Source organism: Polypterus senegalus, chromosome 6, assembly GCF_016835505.1.
Source record: "Polypterus senegalus isolate Bchr_013 chromosome 6, ASM1683550v1, whole genome shotgun sequence".
NCBI classification, from domain to species: domain Eukaryota; kingdom Metazoa; phylum Chordata; class Cladistia; order Polypteriformes; family Polypteridae; genus Polypterus; species Polypterus senegalus.
The window spans coordinates 169,236,435-169,261,905 of NC_053159.1; the positions used below are offsets into that span (position 1 = coordinate 169,236,435).

Genomic DNA, 25,471 nt, shown 5'->3' on the forward strand with positions numbered 1-25,471 from the left:
TTCTTTCTTGCAGGGCAGGGATCTCTGGAGAGATCTTAAAATGGCTGTGCACCGACGCTTCCCATCCAACCTGATGGAGCTTGAGAGGTGATGCAAAAAGGAATGGGCAAAACTGGCCAAAGATAGGTGTGCCAAGCTTGTGGCATCATATTCAAAAAGACTTGAGGCTGTAATTCCTGCCAAAGGTGCATCGACAAAGTATTGAGCAAAGGCTGTGAATACTTATTGTGAAGGACAGCTGGATCCCATGCCCGGCAGGGACGCCCCTGGTGCTTATGTTCTGGGGGAGCCACCATGGGCACTCCAGTACCTCCCTTGGGACGCTTGGTGGCAGCCTCCATGGCTGACGGTGATTCCCCAACCACCCGCAGGGCTCCATGGGAGATGGAGTCCTCCACAGCCTGGTTGGGGGCTCGGATTGCCGCTAGGGGGAGCTGCATGGACTCAGCAGCCTGGCTGGACGAATTTTCAGCCCCACCCGGAGGTGCAATTAGGACCAGATGGTCAAGCACCTGGAACACTTCTGGGTGGGTTATAAAAAGGGCCAGCCACCACCACTCGAGGAGCCAGGGTCGGGAGGAGGAGGACTGCGCTTGTGGAGGAGTGGTGGTAGTAGAAGAAAAGTGTGTTACGGTATTCTACTTGTGTTTTGGGACTGTGTATTGCCTGTGACTCACGGGGAAGACGTGCGCGCACGGGTGAAGAAAAATAAAGTCTGTGTTTTTATACGTGCCTCCGTGTCTTTCTGTGTCAGGTCAGGCACCTATATAGCGCCTTTGTTAGATTATGTACATCTGATTTCTCAGCTTTTTTATTTTTAACTAGCAAAATATTGAAGAGACATTCGGCATCTGTCAAGCGTTGTAAGTATATAACCGGTTTCATCGATAACTTCACATCCAGCTTTTCAGAGTTTAAACATTCATAAACATCAAAGTGTCCACTACTGAAATCGTCACCTGTCAATCTAAGATATTTAAGAGGCATTGGCGGTTGTCGAAAGGTGTAAAATATTTGGCCATTTCGGTACACTTGAAAGCGACAACCGAACAATTCAGCGGCAGCCATCAACTTGCATGCAGATGCATAGGTGAAGGGCTTAAGCATTTCACTCTTATAGTGCTTCTGTGTAGAATAATTATCTCCTGTACCGTCATCAGTCCACACCTTGAACCTGTCCCAGTCATTCAATACATAAGACACAATGTTCCTCCGGATATCAAGAGTGAGCCTGCTATGGCCGTGCAATATGTAGCAAAGAGAATGGAAAAGGTAGGTGCCATCTCCGGGCATGGAAACCACTCGGTAAGTGACAGTTCTTTGATCGATGGTGATCACCTCGATAGACATGTTAATGGGGGTACGGTTGGAATGATAAAGGAAATGGGTACCTGAACAATGTAAAGTAAGTCTAAAATACCTACACAATAACTGTAATCGTAATAAATGAACAATAAAACAGTGGAGAAGCCGTGGATTAAAAAAAAAGGCTGTAGTTATCAGCAGGGAGACGTGAATCCCGTGGCGAAGCAAGGAAGGGAATGTAGAGACTGGAGTGACGGACGGCCTTATATAGGCAGGCAGCCAACAGCGTGGGGGGCGTTGGGATGGGGGACCCAACACCTCCTCACACGGTGACCGAGCTGCAGGTTATGGACGTATATATGTACGTAAGTAGGATTCAGTTAGCGTTGTGAACCCGCGTACCAAATTTCTTGAACATGGGCCCATAAGTAACAAAGACCGTTGAAAAGTTCAATATGGTGGCCGACAGTGGCATCGGAATAAGTACGTACATTGGTTTCGGTTACCGCAGGGAAGCCGCCTACCAAATTTCATGAAGATGGGGCCATAAATAAGAAAGTTCAACATGGCGGACGTTGTCGACCGTTATGATCCTCACGCGTAGAATTTCGAAATGAAACCTGATTAACTTTTGCAAGTAATCTGTAAGGAATGAGCCTGCCAAATTTCAGCCTTCTACCTACACGAGAAGTTGGAGAATCAGTGACATTGGAAAGTTCAATATGGCGGCCGACAGTGACGTCATACCATCGAAATAAGTACGTACATCAGTTTAGGTTAGCGCAGGGAAGCTGCCTACCAAATTTCGTGAAGATGTACCCATAAATAAGAAAGTTCAACATGGCGGACGTTGTCGACCGTTATGAGTAGAATTGCTTAACTTTTGTAAGTAAGCTGTAAGGAATAAGCCCGCCAAATTTCAGCCTTCTACCTACACGGGAAGTTGGAGAATTAGTGATGAGTGAGTGAGTCAGTGAGGGCTTTGCCTTTTATTAGTATAGATAAATTTGCAAAAACCTCAAGCTTTTTTTCACGTTGTCATTATGGGGTGTTATGTGTAGAATTCTGAGGGGAAAAAAATGAATTTAATCCATTTTGGAATAAGGCTGTAACATAACAAAATGTGGAAAAAGTGATGCGCTGTGAATACTTTCCAGATGCACTGTATACTTACCAGCCGTCTTTTCTGGTTTGGGCTGCTTTTGCAGTGTTACTCCTTGTGCAAATTAAATCTTGAAATTCTTCATTAACTTTTGCGTAAAATGTCCTGCTCCGCTTGTGTGAAAAAATGCGCCCGTTCTTTTGTCATTTTGTTGCAGCCTATCAAAGATTTGCTGATCATGTTTTCTAGTCTCAATATATATGGGCTTTTCAATCAGTGCGGGTGCGCACATTCATCACAGATGATTAGATCCAACTAGACTAATCTACTACACGGCTGCGTTTGAAAAACCGACTTATCTCGGATGAGTTTCACCGGCATTAACTCATCCAAGATGAGGCATCTTGTTTCGATTGATTTAAGCGACATACTGAAAACACCCCCATGTTCTGAAGTCACAGTTTAGCCGCAGCCCTGCAACACCATGAAACAAAGCTGTGTCAGCTGACATCATGAGCAGAAACACATCTGCAGCATGATTCTTCCATGGTGAAAACAACCATCGTTATTACTTGGAGATTACTTTATTATAATGTAATACCATTAGGTTCAAAATGGACTTTTTGTCCTACTTAATTAATCAAGAATATGCTGTAGCTGCCAGAATTCTAACAAAAAACAAAAGATTTAGTGATGCTTATCCAGTAAAATCCATTGTGATCTATCGCCCACATTCAGCAATGTGTAATTTGGAACTGTTAAAATTGACACATGCCAGACAGAAAAAATGTAGCCTTGTGCATGTTCAATCATTGCCACCAAAACCATAGTTTCACATCAGAAAATACTTAATATACTGACAACATGATAAAGCATTTTGACTTGTTTGTAAACAATGGCACAAGGACATGCTCATCAACATAAATACTTTTGAGAGATAAACTAAGGGCTCTGAGCAAGTTACAAGCTTCTGTGCAGGTAATTCATTTCGTGGTTTACACAAATTGTTTTTGAGAAATGCACTTGTTTTGCAAATGTTAGGGATGATTTGAGAAGTGTTCTAAAACAACTGAGAGAACTGTAAAATAATCTCCCAATAGCATTCTTTTAAAAAGCATTTTTGAAAGAAACCATTTACTACATGCATTGGCCTTGTTACCATTAATAATATCTCATCAAAAGTCACCTAACAGCCTTATATCCATCCATCCATCTATCTATCCTCTTCTGCTTTTCCGAGGTTGGGTCGCGGGGGCAGCAGCTTAAGCAGAGAGGCCCAGACTTCCCTCTCCCCGGTCACTTCTTCCACCTCTTCCGGAGAATCCCAAATGCTCCCAGGCCAGCCAGGAGACATAGTCCCTCCAGCATGTCCTGGGTCTTCCCCGGGGCCTCCTCCCGGTTGGACGTGCCTGGAACACCTCACCAGGGAGGCGTCCAGGAGGCATCCTGATCAGATGCCTGAGCCACCTCATCGGACTCCGCTCGATGCGGAGGAGCAGCGGCTCTACACTGAGCCCCTCCCGGATGACTGAGCTTCTCACCCTATCTTTAAGGGAAAGCCCAGACACCCTGCGGAGGAAACTCATTTCAGCCGCTTGTATTCGCGATCTCGTTCTTTTGGTCACTACCCATAGCTCATGACCATAGGTGAGGGTAGGAACGTAGATCGACTGGTAAATTGAGAGCTTTGCCTTACGGTTCAGCTCCTTTTTCACCACGAGAGACAAATGCAAAGCCCGCATCACTGCAGATGCCGCACCGATCCGCCTATCGATCTCGCACTCCATTCTTCCCTCACTCATGAACAAGACCCCGAGATACTTAAACTCCTCCACTTGGGGCAGGATCTCTCCCCAACCCTAAGAGGGCACCCCACCCTTTTCCGGCTGATGACCAAGGTCTCTGATTTGGAGGTGCTGATTCTCATCCCAGCCGCTTCACACTCAGCTGCGAACCGATCCAGAGAGAGCTGAAGATCACGGCCTGATGAAGCAAACAGGACAACATCATCTGCAAAAGCAGTGACCCAATCCTGAGTCCACCAAACCGACCCCTTCAACACCCTGGTTGCGCTAGAAATTCTGTCCATAAAAGTTATGAACAGAATCGGTGACAAAGGGCAGCCCTGGCAGAGTCCAACTCTCACTGGAAACGGGCTTGACTTACTGCCGGCAATGTGGACCAAGCTCTGACACGGTTGTACAGGGACCGAACAGCTCTTATCGGGGGTCCAGTACCCCATACTCCCGGAGCACCCCCCACAGGATTCCCCGAGGGACACGGTCGAACGCCTTTTCCAAGTCCACAAAACACATGTAGACTGATTGGGCAAACTCCCATGCACCCTCCAGGATTCTGCTAAGGGTGTAGAGCTGGTCCACTGTTCCGCGACCAGGACGAAAACCACACTGTTCCTCCTGAATCCGAGGTTCGACTATCCGACGGAACCTCCTCTCCAGAACCCCCGAATAGACTTTTCCAGGGAGGCTGAGGCGTGTGATCCCTCTGTAATTGGAACACACCCTCTGGTCCCCCTTTTTAAAGAGGGGGACCACGACCCCGGTCTGCCAATCCAGAGGCACTGTCCCCGATGTCCATGCGATGTTGCAGAGACGTGTCAACCAAGACAGTCCTACAACATCCAGAGCCTTAAGGAACCCCAGGCGTATCTCATCCACCCCCGGGACCCTGCCACCAAGGAGTTTTTTGACCACCTCGGTGACTTCAGTCCCAGAGATGGGAGAGCCCACCTCAGAGTCCCCAGGCTCTGCTTCCTCATTGGAAGGCATGTTAGTGGGATTGAGGAGGTCTCAAGTACTCCCCACCGACCCACAACGCCCGAAGTCGAGGTCAGCAGCGCACCATCCCCACCATATACGGAGTTGACACTGCACTGCTTCCCCCTCCTGAGACACCGGATGGTGGACCAGAATCTCCTCGAAGCCGTCCGAAAGTCGTTATCCATGGCCTCTCCAAACTCCTCCCATGCCCAAGCCTTATATACAACCTTATAATAAAACCGTATTAAAGTACCTTTTGCTACTACACTTTAAGCTTTGTAGGAAAACTGCGGAATGAGATGCTTAAGGATGTATTAATTTAGTTATTCTATGTAAGATTGAATAGTTTAAACACCCCATGCCGACAATATAACAAAAGACAAGCCCTTGTGAAACCATATAGATTTATATAATCTGGCAGTTATGCTGCAATTTATCAAATGACTGAGGACAGATAAATCTCACATTCAGTCCGAAACTGAGTGTTTAAACATCTGAAAAAGGTTTCCTACTCTCACAGATGAACAAACTGCAAATGAATATCCATGCATAACAATACAAATAATAATCTGTTTTCAGGGATCTAATGACATTGTTCATATGTCAAAATATTATGAATACAAATAATGAGATTCACATAGATACTCATGACTGTTATTAACTAAGGCATGTAAATTCTGCCATCAATCATTCTAAAATCCCACTAATGGCACATTATAATGTAACAGGATAATCTAACACTCATTTTGACATGCACACGCAGTATCCAAGTATGCTTAAATAGATCCATAAATTTAAACTGTATAAGAACTGTGTGTGGTCTAATAAGATTATTAGCAGTACGATCTTCAGATATACCTTGAAAATAATTCAGATAAAGCTGTCCAGTTTATTTCTTTAAAATATTAGGAATTATATTTTATTTTTTTAATAAAATTATAGAATTTACTTTTAAAATAAAAATATCAACAAAAATGCTATCAAACTGTTTAAGGAAGATATGATGGTATTAAAAAAGTTATTACTAAGTGTCACTTAAAAAATAGTGAGGAAATTCTTAAATTTTAATTAATTTAATTAATCCCCAATCGTTACACAGTGTAAATATAAACACATCTAAATGCATTTTATTTAAAATATTTTAAGCTCTCTCTAAATACTTAGCCTCCAAATTCCCCCGATCTCAATCCAATCAAGCATGTGTGGGATGTGGTGAAAAAAAACAAGTCTGGTCCATGAAAGTCACATCTCATAGGAGTTAAAAGATCTGTTGCTAATGTCTTGATGCCGGATAACCCAGGACACAAGATACCTTCAGAGGTCTTTTGGAGTCCATGGGTCAGAGCTAATTTTGGTAGCACAAGAAGGTTCTGCACAGTATTGGGATGTTTTTAATGTTGTGGTTGTTCGGTAAATACAGTATAAACTGTACACACAGTACTGCAGGAGACAGAAGTTAGATGATGTAGGGATGCTTCGATTAAGCTGTTGCTGATCTAAATCGGACGATTTTCACAAAAAAAAAAAAAAGACTCAATTGGTGATCAGTAAATTGGCCCATCAAAAAAAAAAAAAACATTTTTCAGATCCTGTGTTTCTAAGCTTTATGATAACTTAGTTGCAGTGCTCCTTTACACAAGGTATTACACTAGTGGAGACAGGCGCTTTTTTTTTTTAGAAGATAAACATCCTGCAGTGAAAACAAAGGGCAGTGAGTTGAGGCTTGTTTCATCCAGAAAGCGAGATTGGAATATTAGTCTTTCCATTAAAGAAAGAGAAGTCGTCCAGTGCAATTAGACAAACTGCAAGAAAAGCTTCTTTAAAGATTTCAGGCCTTTTTATTCTGTCCTTTAAATTAAAAAGGGCACTGCTTGAGTCTGGATATACACCTTGTTTTAAGTATAGCAGCTTACATATTTAATTGGAAAAAGAACAGACAAAGACAAATTTGAAACTGCAGCTTAGTAAACGGCAGGCTTGTTAGTCTAATAGCACAATGTGTCTCTTACTTATAAACATGTTAAGCCAATTATGTATTTAGAATAAATTAAATACACCCTTAAATACCTTAAAAATAGTAATTTGGGAGACATTTCAAACTTGTGGAGTGTGATTTGCCAAATAGATACATGGAACTGGGAAGCAATTTTTTAAAGGGAGGTTCAACAGCAGAAGTGCTTTACTCAGGCATACAGATATGGATTTATTACTTTCCACTTAAAGATCCACTGCTGGAGACATATGATGCTGTATTTTTTTTTTTTTTACAAACAAATTTTCAATTACTGAGCCACCCTTTAAGATCCCTCATAGTTGTGCTTTTTTCCTTTTACATCATTGAGGTTTTTCTTTTTCTAATTCATGGGTAAGCATGTTTCCTGAAATCATAGGCATCAGGTGGCAGTGTGATCAAAAACTGATGAAGGTATAGAGGTATTAATAAAATTAGAGCCTGCAACTGTTTTATAATATGCTCTTCAGAGAGAGTAGAATTCATAACAGTTCAGAATATGCTGAAAAAGTAGAAAAATTAGAAAATGTAATATACTGTATATGGCTTAAACAAACTAGATATGCATTTTTCCTAAATCTCTCTGACAAAAAGTAAACTTGAAAGATTTGGTTTTTCTCAGCAAATGATTTACAATCTAGCTCCTGGGCTGCTGCAGCTAGCAATAACCATGAGCAATGAACAATGACCTTCACAGAATAATTTTCTGGCCATGTGTAACATAAGTACTAAAGCTCCATATTTTGTGCAGACTGACTGTACTATTTAACCCCCATAAAGAGCCTCCTTAAGTTTTATATTTCCATTTAAATGGCAAATGACAGTTTAAATTGTACTAAAAGTAATACACTCCACAGCAGTGTTTCCCAACCTTTTTTGCGGTGGCACACTTTTTGCAACCAAAACTATCCCAAGGCATACTACTTTTCAACTAAGCGCATAAATATTGTATCTCATTCACGTGCTCAACTGCCCGAATGGGCGGGACAAAAGGAGAAGCCGGCAAAAAAGCAACAGGACACTGGGTGAAAAACATTGCTCTACAAGTGTTAGCCATTATGAATGTAGTGAAAAGTCAAGCAAAATGACACCTTTTATTGGATAACTAAAAAGATTACAATAGGCAAGCTTTCGCGGCAACTCGGGCCCATTCTTCAGGCAAGATATAAATTTACAATAAAACCATTGCAATTTAACTGTTAGTACAGAATAGATAGATAGATAGATAGATAGATAGATAGATAGATAGATAGATAGATAGATAGATAGATAGATAGATAGATAGATAGATAGATAGATAAACTTTATTAATCCCAAGGGGAAATTCACATAAACCAGCAGCACTATACTGATACAAAAAAAAATATATTAAAGAGTAATAAAAATGCATGTAAAAACAGACAATAACTTTGAATAATGTTAGCGTTTACCCAGCCGGGTGGAACTGAAGAGTCGCAAGTGTAAAAAAACAACAAAAATATTACAAGTGTAATATTTGACAATATTAACTTTGAAATATTCTCACTTAAAAGAACTATAACATTTCATTATTGAAACAACATGACAAGGCTGCCATTTTCAAAAATTAAAAGTTTCCAATGTATTTATTATGGATCAATTAAAATACAGCGCAACATGACAAAATGTATTGCTATAAATTAAGAAGTACTGAGTAATTAAAACAGCAATGTAGCTGTACTTGGCCTTAACAGGCATACACTTGAAAATGAAATTCATCAACCATACACTACTGCTTTCAGACTCCAGCACAATTCTCTGTTTACTTGTAAGAGGTCAGTTAAAATAGATTAATGATGAGTAGGAGCAGAAGTGCAGGATTTTAGTTCTAATTTAATAGAAACCAGTAAAAAAAATTTTAAGAATGTCACAGTACATTTTGTACAGTATGAAGGCATACATGAAATATAAATCCAAATGCACAGTATAGTAAAGAACGTAAATGTTTAGTGAACCACTGATAACTTAAAATCAACCACAGGAAAAGAGGAGTTGCATTTATTATGATTACACAGAAACATACTGTATCAGTCAATTTTACATTTATAGCTAAATTGGTATGGCAAAACAAATCAGCTACCACATAAATAATCAAATAAGTTTGGTTCAAGATTCTGTAAAAAATCTCACATCAGTTAACACATACTTTGACTGTAAGAGCAAATATTTTCTATTAAATTTCACAGTAGAGAGAAACTGCCTTCTGGTTGTGAAATAAAGAATGCCTTAAAAATGAATATTTACAACAATTCAGTGCATGTGTCTGTAAAGACTGTAAGCACAGTTTAAAAAATGACCAAATAATAAATGACTGATGTCACCTAACTGTATTAATTTTAACGAGGGTGTGCTTGACTTTGTCATTTAACACCCTGCTAGGAGTTTCCAAGCTTTCAGCCTCAAGATATATGGCACACAAAGAAATACACAAACATATACAAACTTCACTTATTTATTATTTTTAGATTTGTTTTCCTCAAATATAATTATTTCTATTAATTGCACAATCCTTCCAAGACAAGCTTTGCCTCCATTTTTCCAACTTAGTCTTTTTCAGCTTGTGAGGTCTTGATTCCTGCCTTGCAACCTGTTGCTATCAGGATTGCATTCAACAGTGCACACTGTACATATTTATAAAAGGGAAATCATATGAACACAATTACATTCATTTATTTTAGACCAATACAGGGTCAATGGATGGATAAATGGGGAAAACATGTAAATTACACACAGACCACACACAATCAAAGATTTGAATACAAACCTTAATCTCTGTGCTACTATGCAGCCCCTCTCTATCACATAATAATGGAGAAAACAGTTTTACAATAGCAAAATGAGGCATAAAACATTGTTTATGTGCAGTCAGAAAAACACAAAAGTTTAACATACTGTAAATCTTATTAAAAAATACTTTAAGATTTGAAAGATCAGAGTCATTTACAAGCTCAAGGCAATGATCTTGACACAGTGGTAACAGAATTTCACAAAGTATTTTATTGTCATAAAACATACATCCATTATCAGTCAAACTAAACATGCATGAAGTCTATTAGTCAAGATACTTTCTAAGTTTAGCCCAATATAATAATAAACTTTGTCTTCCAAGTCATATAACTTTGTGTCTATAAATTTTGTTTACTCATAAGAAGTCTTTCTAATATTGTGTCATTTTAAAATAAAATATGAAAATCTATACGGTATTCCTCATTAATAGCTTTGAAAAACATGCCAAGATGTTCCTACTCTTCATCAAGCTTTTATCTGCCGGAAGAAGAGTCCCAATGTTATTTTTAGACTGCAAAATTGAGTCAAGTGCCACCTATAAAACATAAAATTCATTCTAATATAATTTGTTTTACTTTAAATAAAATGGTAATAAACAAAATATTATACAGCTAAAAATATTCATATGTATTATACATGCAGAATAAACAACCTCCACTTATTTTCCTATAAGGAAATGGATATTTTAAGGTTCAAGACTGACATCTAGTGTACTAATTTTAAAAACATTAGTGACAAATACTGAAGTGACTTTTTTATATTTCAACAAATTTTTCTAACACACTTTTTAACAAAGATTACATTGTACCTTATATTACAAGATACTTTAATATCAAAATATTATGTAAATATAAAATTCCTGTAAATACAATGCTTATCCATTTTGTCGCTAATAGTGAACTAATTGTTTTTTTAACAATTATATACTGTAAACTTAAAAATGAATAATTTTGTTTAACTTAAAAAAAATATTGTTAATATACAATGGTATTTTATCCTTTGTATCCATCCACTTTGGGTAATGGTTTCTGTTTTTAGCATCCGACAGTTTATTTAATCAGTTAAAAATACAAAAAAAAAAATAGCACAAGTGAAGCAATCTAAATACAGTATGTGAATTTTACTGGAATTATTTGTCTAAATGCATTGGCATTCAACTATTAATCAACAAATATATTTAAGGAGATGTTATGTTACCTAAATATAATAGTAAACAATACTTAAAAAGTTGACTCCCCCATAACAATAATAGATGTCTAAAACATTTAACATCACTAGGCATCCTATTAATTCAACTTATCAGTTAGCTACTATTTTAAAGTTATTCTGAGATGCGTTCAAGGGTCCACACAATAGCAAAGTGAGTAAAACTGCCACATCATAACCTTTAGATCTAGGCCTCTCTAGAAAGCCTTGTTAGGCCGGGTTTATACTTCACACGACATGACACACGCTCCAACAGACGCTACTGTTACAGAAGCTTTGTCCATTTATACTTGCATGTCTACTTTACGTATATCTGCAAGATATCATCACAACAAGAAAACATTCGGCTTTGTTGTGTTGTGAATTGCCTGAAACAATCATTAATTCAGAGGACACCCTGCCACAATATCTCTGAAAAGGATGCGCCCATTCCAGTAAGCACCAGGCGCGAGACAGAAACAACCCCTGTACAGGGTATCAGCTCATCGCAAGGTGAACACAAGCATACACATACACTAGCGTCCTTTTAGCATCACCAAATTCCCAAACCTTCATGTCTTCGGAAGGAAACTGGAGCACACTGTGGAAACCCACCAGAAAAACATGCAAACTCCAGGCAGGGAACACCATGGATATGACTACCTACTGCAAGGCAACAGCGCTACCGGTCTGTCACCGTGCCACCCCCACATGTGTTAACTATTAACAGTATTCATTATTTAAATGAAGTTAACAACTTATCTGTAAAATGTAACATACATACTTTAATGCATTTCATCATGTAAGTGATATCGAGTATAAATCTAAGGATTCTAAATGTGCAGAGACCTGGAATATCGTAAATTTAATGTGTTCTGTGTGGTAATTGCTGCTTGCCGCTGCTGTCAATTCAGGAGTAAGCCCCAGAAGCACCATTAACAACTAGGTCAGTTTTAATATGACGTTTATGATGGTCTGCTTTAATGATAAAATAAACTACAAGGTTAAATCACAAAACAGACCTTTTCACTGTATCCTTATTTTTATTTTTTTTTCCTCTGTGGCTCAAATATGTATATTCTGATGCTGTTGTGAAGGTACACAAAAAATAAATAAATAAAATACAAAGTATGTACGTCAGTCCTGTAGGATCCGCATAGCAGCTTTCTGTCAGATGTAGATAGTAAACTGATGTCATATTCCAACTACTCCCCCTGACTTTTTGATGGTATTGCAACTCGCGCATACATCAAATTTATTTCTGAGGATGTGCTCAGAGGATGCAGCAACTGAATGCTAGGAACACGTGGCAGTGGAGTATAAACCAGCCCTTAGAGTGTGGTGTTAACATGTTTCCCACAGATTATCTTCTGTTTCTTTGGGGACTATGGTGAGCTTGCACAGCAAATGGACATTTCATCATTTTGTCTTATGACAAAGTATATCAAATCAATGTAAAAAAAAATAAAAAAATGGCTAGGTGTCTGAAACAATGTGTATGATAAGGTATATATAAGTGTGGGGCAACATGATGGTGCACTGGTTAGCACTGCTTCCTCACAACTCTAGGTCAAAAGGTTTGAATCCCAATCTGGTATGTGTACTGTCTCCTGATGTCTGTGTAGAGTTTTCTCAGAGGACTCCAGTTTTTAGGTTAAACATCAAAGTCATGGACATTGTACTTGCACGTTTCCTACTGATCTCACGGATTAGTAACTGTAGTGCAACACAAATAGCAGACAATGAATACCAAAACAGTCAATACAATTTTATACATTAAATATAGAAACAGACAATATACAGTATAAAAGAAACACATATGCAGTTGTCATTATTAGCGACTACTTAGAGATAAACCAATCTCTGAATCTAATGATGAAAAAGCAATGGGTATAAACCATTTGCCAGAATACAGAAAGGAGAAATGTGACTGTTTAGAATGGTTTTAGTCATTAATAAGGCTGTTACCCTCTAGGGTTCGTGTATTAAATATGCCAAAACAGAAATTTGCCAGCTTCACCACCCTCTGCAGTGCCTTGCTTTTTCTACGCTAAGCATGTGCCATACTAGGATAGTATGCTTTCAGTGATGATGGGCTCCACTGTACACCTATGTAGGTTAGTAAGAATTAAGATACCTAAGCTGTCCTCAGAAATCTGAGGAAGTAAAGGATTTGGCAAACTTCCTTCATGATTGACAAGATGTTTTCTGTCCACTTTAGGTCATCATTGATAGTGACTCCAGGAAATGGACTATAAAAGTGCTAAGCTTCCCCATACTATTCCTTCTTTTGTAAATAAGACTGTGGTCTACATTGACATCCAGAGTGTTAACACACCTGGTGGGGATGTGGTATCTGCTTTGAAGTTCCTAGCAACAGTCCATAACTCCTCAGGATATAAAAAAAATCAAATTTTGTAATATTTTGCTTGGCAGAACAGTCCTGGTACTGACTTACAAAACCAAGCTAAATTAATTGCCAATCCCGATGACTGTGTTTAAATAAATGTGTCTCTTTAAATGAACTCTGCAAAATCTCTGCTACTAATGAAGACTTCAGCTTCTTGTGACCCTCAAACAAAAAAGCTAAATCAGAATAACACTGGATGGATGTATGCTTACAAATACAAAAAACAACATCATAAAGATATTATAACTGTAGTATAAATGATCTTATTAAACGGCACAGAGAATGGGTGTGACATTGTAATTATATAGATAGAATTTATTAATACATTGTTAATTTTGATGCAGATAAAAAAAAATTACTTCTAATATTTAGCATTTTCAAATAATTATTTTTACATTATTGCTTCAAATAATGCCAACATTGCCTTGAAATAAGGAGACCCCAGTTCATGTCACAGGTGTTCCTTGTGTCTGTGTTTGCCATGTGATGGACTGGCACTCTGTCCAGATGTTGTTCTGTTTTGTGCCCTATGACTGCTGGAAAAGGCTCCAGCTTCCCTGTGACCCTGTCCTGGATAGCTGGTTAGGAAGATGGATGGATAATACATAACCTTAGAATGCACCCGTTGGTGATTTGTTTACAAAATATTTGTATTATTGAATTATTTTTAATATTTACATATGCACTGAAATCACTGCATTCAACATTTTTATATCAGGTAAAGAAGAACTACCAGCCATTACTAAGTCTTAGTGATCATTATCAGCACCTAAATGAGAAGTGGCTAAGCTAGGATAGCTGAAATCTAGCCATAAAAACCCTGTATGTGTATGTATGTATGTATACTGTATATCTCGGATCCATCAAATCTAGTCCTTGCCAAGTCCTACATATATTTAGTTAGCGAAGGCTGATTTGAACATTTCTTATAGGGGTCTCAAAACAGGCAGCTGGACCAAGACTTCGGGTTATTGGGAGTCTTGGGATTTAATCTTCATTTAACAATGGCTTCCATGCACATGGAGAATGGCCAGGTGGCAGGCTGCCAGTTTGCCTAGGTCATCAAAACTTCAATTTCATATCCTTACCCCCTTAGAAGCTTACTTTCTGTTGTAATGATACTGAATGGATTATGCATTTTCCTATCTTCCCCAATATTCCACTGGCCACATCTCAAACACACTGTTGATGGATGTTGTTTTGTCATACTCAGTTTCACTGTATAATTTTTGTTCTTCTATGGGAGTGTTGAACAACACAGCACATTTCTGGTAATATGTTCAGTGAAGAATGTTATCCAAAAATAAAACAATTGAAAAATGAATAGTAGTACCACTGAACAAATCAAAGACTGGCTTTTTTGCTACTTAATTATGTTTGAATAAAAAATTTACTAAATAAATTGCTAAACAACATAATTACCATTTTATGCAAATTTACATATACCATTTCACAGCAAATGTTTGCTTACTTAGCAGCCCTTACACAGTGACTCAGAATACTGTCAACATCTTTAATCTGTGCACCATTTTAAAAATTTCACTTATTTCCCCAAACAACATGAAATCGTGTGTTGAAATATAGATTACAAGTAAGATCCATCCATCCATTATCCAACCTGCTATATTCTAACTACGGGGTCACTGAGGTTTTCTGGAGCCAATCCCAGCCAACACAGGGTGCAAGGCAGGAAATAAACTCTGGGCAGGGCGCACACACACCAAGCACACACTAGGGACAATTAAGAATCACCAATGCACCTAACCTGCATGTCTCTGGACTGTGGGAGGAAACCCACGCAGACACGAGGAGAATATGCAAACTCCACGCAGGGAGGACCCAGGAAATGAACCCGGGTCTCCTAACTGCAAGGCAGCAGCTCTACCACTGTGCCACCATGCCGCCTATAAGTAAAATATAAACAGATTTACAAGTAGGAAAGACATTTTATCATTGGTCCTAATAGCACTGTTAGGTAAATATCCTTTAAAAAAAAAAAAAAAAAGTAAAATTAAACTCCTGTTAATTAATTTTGGTAGTAACAGATAATTGATTAACTGAGATGAAGGGGCTAAACAGATTACTGTGTAGATAGGAATAATCCCACTACTAGTTTGCTATATTTCAATTGTATCCTTAAAAATATTGTTTAATTTGCGTGGTTTGAAAGTGGGCTTAGAAAGTGGTATGATATGGCTTTAAACTTAATGTTTAAATATAATTTATAACATTCATGAAAGGAATGAGGAAAACGGTGATATAGAGGAGGGTATGTAAAGTTAAAAAGAAAGTGTGGACGTAGTACACTGTCACTCTGGAAAACTGGAACAGCCTCATTTCTGAATTGACAGGAATGATGCTAAAGCTTTACTAATAGTGAAATGAGAATTGACTAAAAATGCTGAATGAAAATTGTCTGATAATCTGGAGGTTCCTCTGAGGGTACACGTACATGCATATTTGTGAGGTGTGGTAAAAAGTAAGGTTGCAGCAGTCTGAAGGACACTTATTGGGAGGCTAGAATAAGCATGGCACTGTGAAGTAAAATTGCAAATGATGGAAGTCTCACTTATCAATCAAATTATTTTTCCTCAAGAGATTCAGTTTTAACTTGAAAATGAGCAAGAACAACTGAAGTAACACACATTGTTGGAACTGCAAACAAAACTACAGGCTTTCAACATGGTTCAATAGCTAAGTTTAATTATGTTAATAGAATAGTAAGAATAGTAATGTTTATTGCAAAGTGTGTGCATGTAACATAAAATGCACTTCCACCCCACCCAGGCTCATTCATGCCTTACATCTGATATTGCAGAAATAGGCTACTGCCCCCTAAACAATAAACTACATAAAGTGGGTGCAAATAATGGATACTAAATTGTTAAAAAAGAGATAACCAAAATAAAGTAACTTTTTTGGTGATATACAGTATATATATATGCTGATTTCACAAAATGGAAGCTGCGATTTGTAAAAACATTTGGAAAAAAATGTCAAAACATATGCCACAGTTCAGCTTCAGAAAGCACACTCAAGTGAAGATGTATGGTTATGTCAGATGCTCTTTGGAAAAAGAAAAACAGATTTTGAAAATAAGCTTGTAACAATTATCTTTCAACAGTAACTAGGACAACCACTAATTTGGCAACAAAGAATGATGTGTTGTCAAAGCAGTATGGAGAATTTTATGCTTCACTAAGCAGAGCTGTATATCAGTCTGTATATATTTCTCTCCCTTACTCTAAATAGAATTGTTGTGAAGAAGGCTTCGTTTTTTTTTTTCTTAAAATTTTCCTTAAGGAGTAAATAATGCTTTTTGTAATCTAATACAAATAAGCATGCATAGAAATAAGCAAATAAATAGCAGTACCTTAAGAATATACAATAAGTCTCTTTCAAAACCTGTTTAACAAATACAGTACCTAAATATACAAGCAACCTGATCTGTCATACATTAGTTTCGGTAGGTTTAAATTTTGTTTCCTTTATACTCTTCTGTCAGAATAAGTCTCCCTCTGCAGGGACTCCCAAAGATTATAGAGAAGTGGCTTTTAAGTCATTAACATTCCACACAAGTTCTAGTTTTAGTTCTGACAGTTCTTTATTCAGAGGTCAAGCTCTATATGAATAAGACAGCTGATTTCTGCTGTCAGTCTACAATCATATAAATCTACTATATACAGTAAATTATCACTAACAAGAGTTTCACTTCTCTCAAGAAAATTAGATTTTTTTGTAATAGCATTTATTGCATAAGGCTGTTTTTTGTCTATTTTTATTAAGATGTTTGACAATATAACTGAACACCTACTTTTTTATAGTAGTAGTTACGAACAATCACTATTGCAAACAAGACAACAATCGGAGCAGGGGTTTGATGAAGACATTTTTACTTTGTGTACATTCATAATAAACAGGTTGTCTCGCCAAAATAACAAAACTTAAAAAAAGAAAGAAGAAAAGCTTGATATATCCCATATATTTATCCACCTCCTAAAAAAATTCAGGCGTAAAAAGGTTTAATTTGTGATGCAAGTGGAAAATTCATTCATTTAAACACCAAATCCTGGACAGTGGGTATTGTCTGGTAAAAAAAAAAGTCAGTTGTCACAATTTTGGGAAATACTATTATAAAGTATGAATACAAGTAAAAAGATGTATGAAACATGACAAAATAAGCCATATAATTTATGTTGAGATACAGTATGTAATGTATTCTTGAGATAGTTCAGATTAAGACTGAGTGAAGCAAAATCCCACTCAAAGTAAAAAAAAAAAAAAGGGTTTGCCTATTCCAACAGCAACATGTGCAAGGCAGGAACCAGCCAATGGACAGGGCATCAGCCCGTCACAGAACATCTATAATACAATGTAATAAATATATGACTCAAAATATGTTGATGTATAACTATAGACAGTACACCACTGTATATAATGTTTCAGCTTTTCCTTATGTTCTACCAGAAAGTATCTATTCCTTTTAGTCCCTGGTGTTTGCAACCAGTGTGCTTGTATCACTGCAGAACATTCTAAATGCTATGAACAATAAACATGGATCAAAAAGACACAAAATAAATATCAAAAAAGTTTATGCAAAGATATTGAACCTTTTGTTTATGAAAGATGCAAGGTAAGGAAGATACTAAGTAAAAGTCTATAGAATGGTTAAAAAAGCAGGTATGTCTTATTACATTAATTTATATATTAAACTAGCAGAATACCCGCGCTTCGCAGCAGAGAACTAGTGTGTTAAAGAAGTTATGAAAAAGAAAAGGAAAAATTTTAAAAATAATTGATAAAAATAATGATTGTTAATGTAATTGTTTTGTCTGATATGAGTGTTGTTGTCATATCTATATATTGTATATATATCTACAGTGGTGTGAAAAACTATTTGCCCCCTTCCTGATTTCTTATTATTTTGCATGTTTGTCACACAAAATGTTTCTGATCATCAAACACATTTAACCATTAGTCAAATATAACACAAGTAAACACAAAATGCAGTTTTTAAATGATGGTTTTTATAATTTAGGGAGAAAAAAAATCCAAACCTACATGGCCCTGTGTGAAAAAGTAATTGTCCCCTTGTTAAAAAATAACCTAACTGTGGTGTATCACACCTGAGTTCAATTTCCGTAGCCACCCCCAGGCCTGATTACTGCCACACCTGTTTCAATCAAGAAATCACTTAAATAGGAGCTGCCTCACACAGAGAAGTAGACCAAAAGCACCTCAAAAGCTAGACATCATGCCAAGATCCAAAGAAATTCAGGAACAAATGAGAACAGAAGTAATTGAGATCTATCGGTCTGGTAAAGGTTATAAAGCCATTTCTAAAGCTTTGGGACTCCAGCGAACCACAGTGAGAGTCATTATCCACAAATGGCAAAAACATGGAACAGTGGTGAACCTTCCCAGGAGTGGCCGGCCGACCAAAATTACTCCAAGAGCGCAGAGACGACTCATCCGAGAGGTCACAAAAGACCCCAGGACAACGTCTAAAGAACTGCAGGCCTCACTTGCCTCAATTAAGTTCAGTGTTCACGACTCCACCATAAGAAAGAGACTGGGCAAAAACGGCCTGCATGGTAGATTTCCAAGACGCAAACCACTGTTAAGCAAAAAGAACATTAGGGCTCGCCTCAATTTTGCTAAGAAACATCTCAATGATTGCCAAGACTTTTGGGAAAATACCTTGTGGACTGATGAGACAAAAGTTGAACTTTTTTGGAAGGCAAATGTCCCGTTACATCTGGCATAAAAGGAACACACCATTTCAGAAAAAGAACATCATACCAACAGTAAAATATGGTGGTGGTAGTGTGATGGTCTGGGGTTGTTTTACTGCTTCAGGACCTGGAAGGCTTGCTGTGATAGATGGAACCATGAATTCTACGGTCTACCAAAAAATCCTGAAGGAGAATGTCCGGCCATCTGTTCGTCAACTCAAGCTGAAGCGATCTTGGGTGCTGCAACAGGACAATGACCCAAAACACACCAGCAAATCCACCTCTGAATGGCTGAAGAAAACAAAATGAAGACTTTGGAGTGGCCTAGTCAAAGTCCTGACCTGAATCCAATTGAGATGCTATGGCATGACCTTAAAAAGGTGGTTCATGCTAGAAAACCCTCAAATAAAGCTGAATTACAACAATTCTGCAAAGATGAGTGGGCCAAAATTCCTCCAGAGCGCTGTAAAAGACTCATTGCAAGTTATCGCAAACGCTTGATTGCAGTTATTGCTGCTAAGGGTGGCCCAACCAGTTATTAGGTTCAGGGGGCAATTACTTTTTCACACAGGGCCATGTAGGTTTGGATTTTTTCTCCCTAAATAATAAAACCATCATTTAAAAACTGCATTTTGTGTTTACTTGTGTTATATTTGACTAATGGTTAAATGTGTTTGATGATCAGAAACATTTTGTGTGACAAACATGCAAAAGAATAAGAAATCAGGAAGGGGGCAAATAGTTTTTCACACCACTGTATATATTGTATATATATCTATATCTATATCTATATCTATATATATATATATATATCTATATCTATATATAGCTATAGCAAAATACCCACGCTTGGCAGCGGAGAAGTAAAAAGAAAAGGAAACATTTTAATAATAACATAACATGATTGATAATGTAATTGTTTTGTCACTGTCATGAGTGTTGCTGGCATATATATACATATACATGTGTACATATATACACACACACATATACTATGGGGTGCCAAACAGGCAAATAAATTGATTTTGTGAATATATAAAGTCGGCGTCAGAATATATAAAGTCAGCATCAGAATATATAAAGTCATCGCTGGAATATATAAAGTCAAAACCTGAATATACAAAGTCAGCGTCAGAATTTACAAATTCATTCCTATTATATAAAGTCAACATCGGAGTATATAAACTCACTCCTGAATACATAAAGTGAAAGTCAAAATCTATTGATTGAAACGACTCTGAACTGAACTAAGTTAACAAAAACGTATTCAGAAAAATAAATTAAAAAACAGTGTTCGGTTAATGTTTCGAAAATGATGCATGTGCCCTGCCCAGGATTAGTTCCTGCCTTGCGCCCAGTGTTGGCTGGGATTGTCTCCAGCAGACCCCCGTGACCCTGTGGTCGGATTCAACGTGTTGGGAAATGGATGGATATTCCAGCGCTGACTTTGTATATTCCGACGCTGACTTTATATATTCAAGATTTGACTGTATAGATTCCAGCGCTGACTTTATATATTTAAGTTTTGACTTTATATATTCCAGCGCTTACTTTATATATTCCGAAATATTCCAACGCCGTCTTTATATACTCAGGTTTTGACGTTATATATTTGGGAATGACTTTAGGCTATATATTCAAGTTTTGACCTTATATATTCCAGTTCTGACTTTATATATTTGCGAATGACTTTATATATACAAGTTTTGACTTTATATAGTTAAATGTAGTTATCATTGCATAACGTTTTCTTTACCATACAAATTTAAAGACTAAATTCAACTTCCATTCCTAACAAAGATATTTCTGGCGACTAAATAGAAGCTACTTATATCCAAATTCAAGCTATTGAGCTGTCGCCTGCCTGCCTGAATAAGTCACCCTCGCTTCGCTCTTACTTTTTTACCGTTCATTTAATCATGGCTAGTGGCGGAAAAATTATAAAATGGAAGGAGAATTACACTGAGTATGGCTTTACCAAAACAATTATTGATGGCGAATCGATTATTCATAAAGCTTCAATTGGTGATCTGTTTTTCTGTGTTAACCTCATATTTTTTCATACTTCTCAAACCAAGGTGGTGCGAGGGTAAAATGAATCGGGAAGCGCTGATCAATGGAATCGGTGTACCAGGAAATCATGCATTGACAGAAGTTCCCCTTTGCTTGTGATTAAATGCATGATTTTTAACGCGTTATGGAGCACATCCATCGAAGCTTCTCAGCTGTGCTTGTGCTAAGAAAAGGAACTATTTTAAAAATAACACGATTGTAAATTTAACCGTTTGTAAGTAGTGCCTGGAGGATTCAGTGTGGAGAAACTCTAGAGACAGCGTGTGTATTAACTTGTGGATTTTTCTGTGAGTATTTGGTGGCAGCATCACAAAGTCGTAACACTGCGCTAGCTGCGGAGCTGTAATGGAAGGATTTTTCTAAAGAGAGGGGGGGATCAAGAGAGCAGATGGGCGTTGGTCGCTCAGCGCAAAAACCAGCTTCAAGAAGGAAAAGTACTGGGAATATGGCCAGAGGGTTATGCTGACTTGTTTTTCACTTGAGGGCTTCACTATTTTTGTGTGCCTTTTGGTACCAGACGCCGTCTCCGTCAGGATAAAGGGGCATGCTGACTTGTTTTTCACTTCAAGGGGCTTCACCACGCAATTCTTATTTTTGTGTGCCGTTTGGTACCAGGTGTCGTCATCATCAGGACCAAGTGCAAAACAACACTGCGTCCCGTGGAAAGGTGTGTGTGCTGAAACTAATCACTTCTGTATACACTGCTTGCACGTAAGCGCTTTGGGCAAGGACGCCAATTAGTATATAAGGGAAGGTTTCGCCTCAGTTTCTTTGGAGGCTCAACCGTGGGGACAGCGCGCACCGCCCGGTAAATGAAAGGCAAAATGGGTTGGTCCTTTGACAAGACTGACAAGCGGGCCCCCTCAGTCTACTGGTCTGGGATGATGGCTCTATGTCTTTTTATATGTCTGTAAGTATTGTTTTGTTTTGTATGTCTGCATTATATGTGTTTGATTATTATAGTTGATTAAGTAAATAAAATAGAAGTATTGGACCTCTTCTCTCTGATTCTTTGCCTACTTATGTTCTAATCCCTGGAACCATTTTCCCGCAACAAAACAGGAGCGCAGCTCAGAGCGAAATGAGATGAATGGGAGGGGAGATGATGATGTGACTCCCCCAACCGCCTTTAACTGTCAATCCCCCACAAACACATTCTCTCGGAATTTGCATAAGCACAGCCCCTCACCTGCAATTTTACCTTAGTTACAAAGTGATCAAAACTCGCTTATATCCCGCGCCCCTCTCATTAAACTTGTATCCTGCATTAGCCGTGGGCATGACAAACGCCAGCGGCAGCCTGTCTATGAACTTAATTTAAAGTTTAGGTTTACACCGTGCTTTGTTTCCGAAGTAGCAGCACTCATGAATATCGTTGTATATGTCACTCGCTCGCTTCTTATTGTTTTGCTGCCTTCTGAATTATATAATGCATGTTTTCTTCAGCGCTTTTTGGAGCTCTTCCTGGTTTTCTACGTACTGCGTTGACAGTCAATTCACATGATTACGTGGGAGGCGTGATGATGTCACACGAAACTCCGCCCCCCCACGGCTTTCGAGCTCAACTCCATTACAGTATATGTAGAAAAATAGCTTCCAGTTATGACCATTACGCGTAGAATTTCGAAATGAAACCTGCCCGACTTTTGTAAGCAAGCTGTTAGGAATGAGCCTGCCAAATTTCAGCCTTCTACCTACACGGGAAGTTGGAGAATTAGTGATGAGTCAGTCAGTGAGTGAGTGAGTCAGTGAGGGCTTTGCCTTTTATTAGTATAGATAGTATCAATTTAACTTACTCCTAGTTGTCTACTTTGAAAAAAGGCTCACAATATTTTAAATGACTTATAAATAAGTATAGTATTACTAAACAAAACTAGGTAGCATTAAATATATATACGTACAAAGTCAAAAAGATCTAAGTAATTCTGACCTGTCTCAAAGACTGAATTTGTATTTTCAATTTAGTAAACAGAAGCAAAATGTTATATCAGAGAACGAATGTTAACACTGTAGTACCCTACGTAAATAAGGCACATTATTTTTATTTGTTAGAGCCTCTGTTCGATTTTATATTTGTACAAGTCTCTGTGTTCTAAGATTAATTTACGTCAAATTTTTTTTTTTACTTATTTGATCGTTGCCGATCGAAGCAAGAAGAAAATCTTACACATATTTCCTAGATTCTAAAGAGCATATAACGCAGTCTAACAGAGCATCATAAACTGAGTATTATTTATGTTTGACAATATATGTTACAACCATAAAAAAAATACAAATGTAAAATTAATTTACTAAGACAACGTATACGAAATCAGGGTCGCGAGAAGACGAGGCCCATTTTAGAAGCATCAGGCATAAGACACAGTTCTCCGCGAACAAAATAAGGGCCCTTAAAAGGTTAAAACATTAGAACTGTAACAGATACGTATAAAGCGTTTTGGCTTTTATTATATATAACATTTTATACAAGAAAAACAACTTTATTTAAATTTACAGTGACTGACTATATAAAAACGCACCCGTCCATAACTTTCCTGTGTAATTTATATTCATGTTCATCCTTCATTTATAAAGACAGTCTTCCCAGATAATATAAACATGACTTTATTTTGCCAACATGAGCGTTAATTTCAGAGGCCCATATATGTGCAAATCATTAATATGTCCCAAGCATCAAAGGCAAAATGATTACTGCAGAATAAATAAGATACAATGCTGGACCACTTAAATCTGCAAATGCTGATAAAATCTCTTGTCGGGTAGCCATAAACCTATGCTTGAAAATCAGGCACAGAGAATGCTTTTAGCACAGCGAGTTTATGTTCAGTATGTTAGAGCAAATTTCACCTTATCCATGAACCGAGAAGGGTAAGGAAAAAATTAAAGTTAAAAGTTTGAAAATGGCAAGGCAACCCAGATATTTAAAAAAATATATCCTCTTCGCTTAATGTCGAGAGTGAATAACTGAGCTCTAGAATCACTTATTAATGTGGACGGTTTACAGGAGACCATATCAAACACTAACGTGCACACCCTTCTCGTGCCTTATTACAACATAACTAATTTACAGTACTTTAAAACTTTCTAGCGTATATCATTAATGTTGTACATAAATGTTTATATACGGAGTGAGCCCTCTTCTCGGAGAAAAAGTTAAGAGCACTAACGAACACTGAAGTAAAACGAATGGTCATTCAGTTCAAGCGGTTCATTCATTGGCTCCGAAGACTTTATAGTCGATTTCACGCGCACATATATAAATGTCTTTTTTATTTCTAATCGTCGGCACAAGACATATCGTAAATATAATGTGCACGTCGTCACACGGTACCTGCGACTCTCCAACAAGCTCTACTCACCTGCGTGCGTCCGTCCATCTATTCTTCTTTGTACGGGTCGCTCCCTAGTCTGCTGCCTGTAACAGGTGTCTACAACGATAAGCGTCCATTGCGTCATCGGCGCGTTCCTGCTACAAAAAAGCGCGCGCAGCACAGTAAAATTCGCCCGCGCAGTAAGCTATCGTCACCTTCCTCGTTCACGTACAGGCGCGCGCCCCAACATAAAGTGTTGGAGACGAAGGAGAGTCAGACTGAAACGGGCAGATGATGGAAAACTAGTGGCCACGGCAAACGCAGCGGCAGGTCTCCAACCATTGTTATAAGTATTTTTAATAGGGGGTGGGCAGACATAAGGTTTTCTTGTTGTGTGTTTAATTTTAAGCATGTTGCGTTGTGTCATTATGAATCTCGGCATGCCACTTCAAACCCTGGCGTTAGATTGTGCAGAAAGGTTCAATATTCAATAACTATAGCTACAGGTATATATCCTGATGGACTCACAAAGACGGCAGGCTTTCATTGCAGTCAGTCTGTTACTCGGGGATTACGTGACTGCACTTGCCGGTATACTATACATAGAAAAATGTTTTAATCATTTAATGTTATTTTTATGGCGGCACGGTGGCGTAGTGGTAGCGCTGCTGCCTCGCAGTTAGGAGACCAGGGTTCTGTGTAGCCTAGGATTGGCTCCAGTAGACCCCCGTGACCCTGTAGTTAGGATATAGCG

General features: G+C 38.0%; 1 protein-coding gene across 1 annotated transcript in view; it reads right to left on the reverse strand.

Annotated features, from left to right (window-relative positions):
* grb14 (growth factor receptor-bound protein 14) overlaps nucleotides 1-24,877 on the reverse strand; it is a 339,463-nt gene extending 314,586 nt beyond the window's left edge. The window contains exon 1 of the mRNA XM_039757507.1: nucleotides 24,766-24,877. Coding sequence (XP_039613441.1) covers nucleotides 24,766-24,862 — 97 coding nt within the window. The 5' untranslated portion in view covers nucleotides 24,863-24,877. The remainder of the gene's footprint in view (nucleotides 1-24,765) is intronic.
* Between the last annotated feature and the right edge of the window lie 594 nt (nucleotides 24,878-25,471).